At 40.0% G+C, this 6433-nt stretch overlaps 1 protein-coding gene across 2 annotated transcripts; it reads right to left on the minus strand.

Annotated features, from left to right (window-relative positions):
- Window positions 1-259: 259 nt before the first annotated feature.
- Window positions 260-4617, minus strand: LOC108990087 (general transcription factor IIH subunit 2). Of its 2 annotated transcripts, XR_004798337.1 has the most exons (6): window positions 4037-4459; window positions 3494-3784; window positions 2343-2804; window positions 1715-2090; window positions 633-861; window positions 260-548 (listed from the first exon to the last, which is right to left on the minus strand). XR_004798337.1 is itself a non-coding variant. In XM_018963938.2 (5 exons), exons 2-5 carry the CDS (start codon window positions 3776-3778, stop codon window positions 713-715), a joined length of 1272 nt encoding a protein of 423 aa, XP_018819483.1. In that variant the 5' UTR covers window positions 3779-3784; window positions 4037-4617; the 3' UTR covers window positions 260-712. The 2 variants fall into 2 exon arrangements, 1 of the variants encoding a protein (XP_018819483.1); XM_018963938.2 differs by having other exon boundaries at window positions 260-861; window positions 4037-4617.
- Window positions 4618-6433: the final 1816 nt, after the last annotated feature.

The raw sequence follows: 6433 nt of genomic DNA on the forward strand, positions 1-6433 counted from the left end.
TCAAGGCAATTGAAAATAGTCTCTGCCAAAAACACCGCAGTAGCTTCATCCTTCACTCTCTAAAATCTATTAGAGGGCACTCGAAAGCATCAATGTTCCAAATTGTTAACATCGGCGGTTTCTTTCAGGAATCAATAGGAGCATCCAATGAAATTAAACCAATGCTTAAAATGGCGACCTCAATATTACAAAGAGCATCAAAACAAGCCAAGCTAAACAAACATTGAAAATCGTGGTTCATCACCATATGAAACAATCAAAGATAAAAGTTCATCTGTGATATTCTAAAAGAGAAAACTTTCCACTAACAGATAGTGATGAAATGGATTGCTACTGAGGTACATTCAAAACCCAGGAGACATCAAAGAATACAAAGCTTCAAGAGTAAAAACTTTATTTCTTAGAACTTATAAACAAATACCATCAAGGAAATACAGGCCGAAAAATAACCAACTTGGTTTCTTTCCACGGTTGGTCCCAATGACCATCTCTCTCTCTCCCATACAGCCATTATGCATCCCTTCTTCAAAGATGAATCAAGGCCATACCTGTGTGGCCAAATTGAAAGGTATTCAGAATGGTTCCAAAAGCGCACACTTATTTGTCTTGTTACTTTGGCTTGGAATAGTTACCAAAAAAGACCCTGCTTCGTGAAGGCATGAGGAAATAAAACTTTTTTTTGGGGCAGCAGATTTTAAAATCACAAGAACCATCATTCTTCACTGGCAATGGCTGACTTGGAATGCCTGAAGCTCTCACAACCAGGGCAATTATGCAAGCTCTCATGAATGTAAATGTCACAATCAAGGCAGAAGTGCTGTTTGCACTTTGGGCATGAAACACGAAGGCCAGGTTTGTTTCCTGTGTCAAAATTAGGTAATTGAAAATGGGTGAGACGAGAAGTGTAGGACATGCCACGCACTCACAGACAAATATAGAATATACAAACTTCAGGAAAGAAAAAAATAATCAAGGGATTTTTTTTAAACTTTAATAGCTAGCCACTTCAAAGATTCCAGTAGCTTAGCTTATATTAGTCTATCAGCTTTTTCTTTCCTTTCTTTCTTCAGACATCATTATATCTCAAATATGAAATCGTTCCACGACTTGTCCAATCCTAGTTCTTGTTTCTATACATCAGACCTGACCCTTCTGCCCATAGGCTATATAGCCTGTGATGTTACAGTACGACAAAATTGAGGCACTACAGCACTATCCTAAGGGTGCAAACTACGTAGACCTATCTCATCTTTCATGAAACTTAAATATCAATTATTTGTAGAATGTAACTGATTAAAAAAAAAAAAACTTGTGGAATGTATATCATAAATATGTCCATGAGAAATCTATTACTCCAAGGTTTGTCGGATTCAAAAATACCAAAATTAGCTGCTAGATTTCTTCTAAATCTCTACTCATTATTTCAACTAGTCGGAGACCTGCATGATGCGCACTAAAAACTAAATTTATTGAATAAAAAATGTTCTATTTAACTAAGTTAGAACACCTTGAAGCATCACACACAATAGAACTTTTACTAAAAGAGTATTTATGCTCTGCCATTTTGATATCCAAAATTCTAAGTTAGTCTGTATAGAGAAATAAGATTCAGCTGCATATGCGTGCACACGCATGCGAGTGATGGAACATCAGCTTTACTAATCATAGAATATCATTGCAAAATTATATATTTTCTTCCTTGACAACTACTTACCAGGATTTAGAAGACTTTGTTGGCAGCCAAAGCAAGATCTTGGTGATCTGTTATGTGCATCATTCAGAAATGATGGAGGCACCTCATCGAATGGTACTACTGGAAAGAGATGATGATATGATCTCGCCAAATGGGGTGAAGAAATAAGTGTCAACCCACATACTCGACATTCAGTAGGTAACTCACATACACGCGCTTTGCATCTTGGACAAGTGTAACCCCCTCCAACCTTAGCCTCCTTGTGACATGAACATATTGCTATAGAACTCTCTGCTGCTCTCTGTGGGAACCCCATCTTTAACAAATTAGCAATGGCAAACTCTGCTATTGCTGGAGGTGGGGGAGCATGTTCCAGTATTAACTCTTTCAAGTGGGCCTGCACCAAAAAGAAATAAGTAAATATGATAACAATACAGTAAGGAGCAATTAGACACCATAATTTCTCATAGCAATGTCACTTTCTTGGACCCCTTTAGACTTAAGTGGATTCCAATGAAAACAATCTTTCGTTCCCCTATAAGTTATTACATCATCTAGATGGCAGTTGTGCTCACATTCCTTGATACTACAACTAAATCATTTTGGTTCCAATGTAGTCTGTAAACACCCACTACTTAGTTGATCTCACCTCATCCAATGCAACAGAGTACGAGCCCCCAGTTTCTTGGCACAGATGTTTACATATAAATAGTTCTGCAGAGAGACCAATAACTGAACACCTAATTTTTGACTTCTTGCACTTTTGGATAGTCTCCATTATATCACCCGGATCACAAGTACTGAGAGCAGAGTATAAGACAAGAACTTCTCGATGACCATATGATGGAATCTGTTTTAGATAGCCATGAACAAGGTCCAGGGCATTCTGTAGGGAGGACTCACCAGAGCACTCCAGTTTACCCATCAAAGCTTTCACATGGGACTCGGGACTGCCACCAAGCTCTGTTAAGCACTGAGCAACCCCATCTTTTACACTCACCAGACCAAGCTGACTAAGTGGATTCTGGTCAAAGAACTCTCTAATAAAAGCTTCAACGAGTTTTGCAACCACGACCATTCGGCTTGGCCGAAAATCTGTCTCTCCAGCTGCCTAAACATATAGGAAGGAAAATCAAAAGAGAGTACGGAGAATAATAATTCATCAAAAGAACTGCAAAAAAACTAAATCCTTGTCTTCTAATCTACTATTGTCATTATTCAGCAGAGATATTTATTTTCAAAAGTAGTATTCAGTGCAGTTAATTCCCAATTACAAGCCAGATTTCTAGTACTTTAAGCAGTTTTTATATGTTTGACATGCCTTTTAGGCTTATGCATTGTCCGGCTCACAATAATCCATGAGAAAGCATATACTGCTGGATTGCATATTAATTTGAAAGTTATACTCAATTCGAAGAAAAAAAAAGCATTTTCCTTTTAGGTTAGAAATTTATAAACGAGAAATTTCAAGTTCACTGAAGAACTTTTAGATACTTTGGATGGTAAATCTTTAAAGGTTCAGAAAAATGTTACATAGTTTTGTAATCACCTGGATACGGTCATTAGCCTTAGCGAACATAAATGGAAACCCCAAAAACACAATGAAGCAACTCTTACAATTTAAAAGTGAGTATTTACTGCAGAAATGCACCTTTTACCTACCCCACTAACTTCATTTCTCAATGTGTGGAATTGGAACCAATACATTCTCTCTCGCAGATCATATTGGCGATCACAGTTACATAATTGAAAAGGAATTACATAGAATAAAAGAGCAGTCGAGTGATATGAATTCAGTACCCTTGAGAAATCAATAATAACGAATAGATAGCGAATGAGGCCCTTCTGGATACGAGCTGTAGTTGCCTGGGAGGAAAGGGAGCGAATGCGCCGGCGATACTGAGCATGGTAAAGTATCTTGTTATCAATGGGGCGAAGAAGTCCGGACTCGTCCTCTTGCAGAGATTCCCATGACCTCTCATCTGCGTAAGTTATCTGCCACCCATCAGGGCCTCCACTTTCCTCATCCTCATCCTCATCTTCCTCTCCCCCTCCATTCCATCGTTTTCCAACGCCATTGTTCATGTTCCCCTAAACCAAAAAAGCAGATTTTGAACCAAACAACCTTTTATCAATAGAAAACTTTATCATATAAAAAATAAAACGCTAAAACTGTACTCAGATATGAAATTTAACCGACAAAAATAACATAAATATCCATCGAAATAAAATGAAACATTTCGTGGCAAATCGTTCGATGAAAAAACGAATCGAGCCTAAAGAGTGAACACATGTGAAGGCTGAAAATAAAATTAAATGTTGTGAAGAGAAAAAGGATGATACCTGTTCGTCCGAAGACGAGAACCCTAGAAAGAGATTCTTTGGAGTTGGAAGTGTGAGTGGGTGAGTATTCCTTGGGCAGCGACACAACCCTGCAGCCGCATGACATTTGAGCAAAGTAGGGCTCGTATTTAGCGCGCCCAGTGCAATACGTACGTGTGACACGAAATAAAGGAAATCACAAATCTAAACGGAGGCCTCACACCTACGCACCCTCCACATAAGCAAACTGTAAATTGTCATTTCTACCCTCAAAATTTAAAACAGCAGCTCCTTCCTCCCGTCGCCGAACGCTTTCTTCTCAAGTTCCCTTCACGTTCTCCTCTCTCCAGCTTCTTCTTCTCCAAGGCTCTAGCGTCTCCTTCTCTCAGCTCCTTTAAGTTCCGGCGAGCATTGTTATGACCTCAAGGAATAGCCATTGAGACGAAGTAGAGTTAGGGATTCGAAGAGAATCTGTGGCTGGAAGTCAAGAAGGAGAAAGGAAGTCAAGGCTTTGGATTATTAGGGGGGTCATTTACAAGCAGGAAAAAAAGAGTCCAAAATGCACAGTAGCGAGGAGAGGAAAGCACACCGTTTAAGGCATTTGGGAACACACCGTTTCATTATCCTATTTTACCTTCTGTTATATTACTTCCTGTCATTTTACTTCTGTTTTGTAATTGCTACGGGAAATGTCAGAGTTTGTTAGTAGTGGGCTGAAGGGATATAAGCAGTGGGGCAGCAGAGTCATGGGTATCGATTATCTTGTATTTCTGATTCAGAACATTGGAGGCTAGGGTTCCTCAAAAACCCAACTATCTTTATATTTCATCAGTATTACTTAGAGAATTCTTGTCAAAATTCTATTACAGATTCGTATCCTTCTTCTTCTATCCATTAATTTCTCCTTTCTACAACTAGTATCATAACAATTGGTATCTAGAGACACCTTTCCTAATGACTGCCAAACAGCAACACGAGGCAATCCAAAGGCAAGTTGAGGCACATGAACAAGGGATACAGGAGCTCAGGGAGCAGATGCGGGCTATGATGGCCACCCAAAATCAGACCAATGATATGCTGCGTACAGTGGTAGCTAATCAAAACAGAGGACCCCATCGAAAGGGAGACATGGAAGCGGAAAATGTGGACCATCGAAGGTATGGAATGAGGGGAATCAAGCTGGGTTTTCCACATTTTGCTGGTGCAGATCCAGAAGGGTGGATATTTAAGGCCACATACTACTTTGACTTTCATCAAACATCTCCAGCTCAAAAGGCTACTCATGGCCTCATACCACATGGAGGGACAAGCACTGGTTTGGTATAGAGATGTAGAAGATACAGGGCAATTTACTTGCTGGCAGACCTTTCTTCAAGCCCTCCAAACGCGTTTTGGAACCATTGCGTAGAACGACCCCATGGAAGCACTGAAGAGGCTGAAGCAAACTTCATCGGTAGCAGCGTATAAAGATGAGTTTGAAGCACTTTCGAATAGGCTCAAGGGGCTTCCAGACGCTCACAAGTTGAGCTGCTTCATTAGTGGGCTCAAGGATGAGATTCGTCTTACACTTCGTCTGCTGAATCCTTTAAACTTAAGTGCAGCATTTGGCCTTGCAAGAATACAAGAGGAGTATTTGGTTAGTATAAACAAAGCTATAAAACCATGGAAAGAAAAAAACTATTCAGTAGGGGAGGCCACGGGGTCCAAACAAACAGTTCCTTTACGTAAGGTTTTCTCTACACAAATGGATGAAAAAAGAAAAAAATGATTATGTTACCATTGTGAGGAGAAATGACACCCTAACCATGTATGTAAATCCCCCAAGGTGTATTTGCTGCAAGGGTGTGAAGGGGGGTGAAGGGGAGAAGGCTGATGAGGTTTTCTATGATTCTACGGAGTTTGAGGAAAGGATAGGGTTGCCTTTTGCGCAAGGGGGACCTGAGATTTAGATTAATGCTATTATAGGAACTCCTACTTCAAATACTATGAGAATTTATGGAACGATTGGGGGAGAGAAGTTGGTATTTTGGTGGACTCTGGGAGCACCCACAATTTCTTGGACCCATCAGTGAGCAAGAGAACAAGGTTATGTGTAGATTCAACAGCAAGGCTGTCAGTCAAGGTGGCCAATGGAGATACCATCCATAGCGAAGGACTTTGTAAGGAGGCAACCACTAAAATTCAAGGTAATTCTTTTTACCCATCTTATTACCTACTTCCATTGGGTGGATGTGATGTTGTTTTAGGAATCTAGTGGTTGGTGACCTTGGGTCCTATCATTTGGGATTTTTCTAAACTGTCCATGAAGTTCACTTGGAGGGAGAAACTAATTCAACTATTGCGTATGAAGTTAAGTAGCTATTCGTTTGAGGGGGGGAAGAAGGCCTTACGGGACAGCGTTATTAAAGGTAGGGGACT

Source organism: Juglans regia, chromosome 14, assembly GCF_001411555.2.
Source record: "Juglans regia cultivar Chandler chromosome 14, Walnut 2.0, whole genome shotgun sequence".
NCBI classification, from domain to species: Eukaryota; Viridiplantae; Streptophyta; class Magnoliopsida; order Fagales; family Juglandaceae; genus Juglans; species Juglans regia.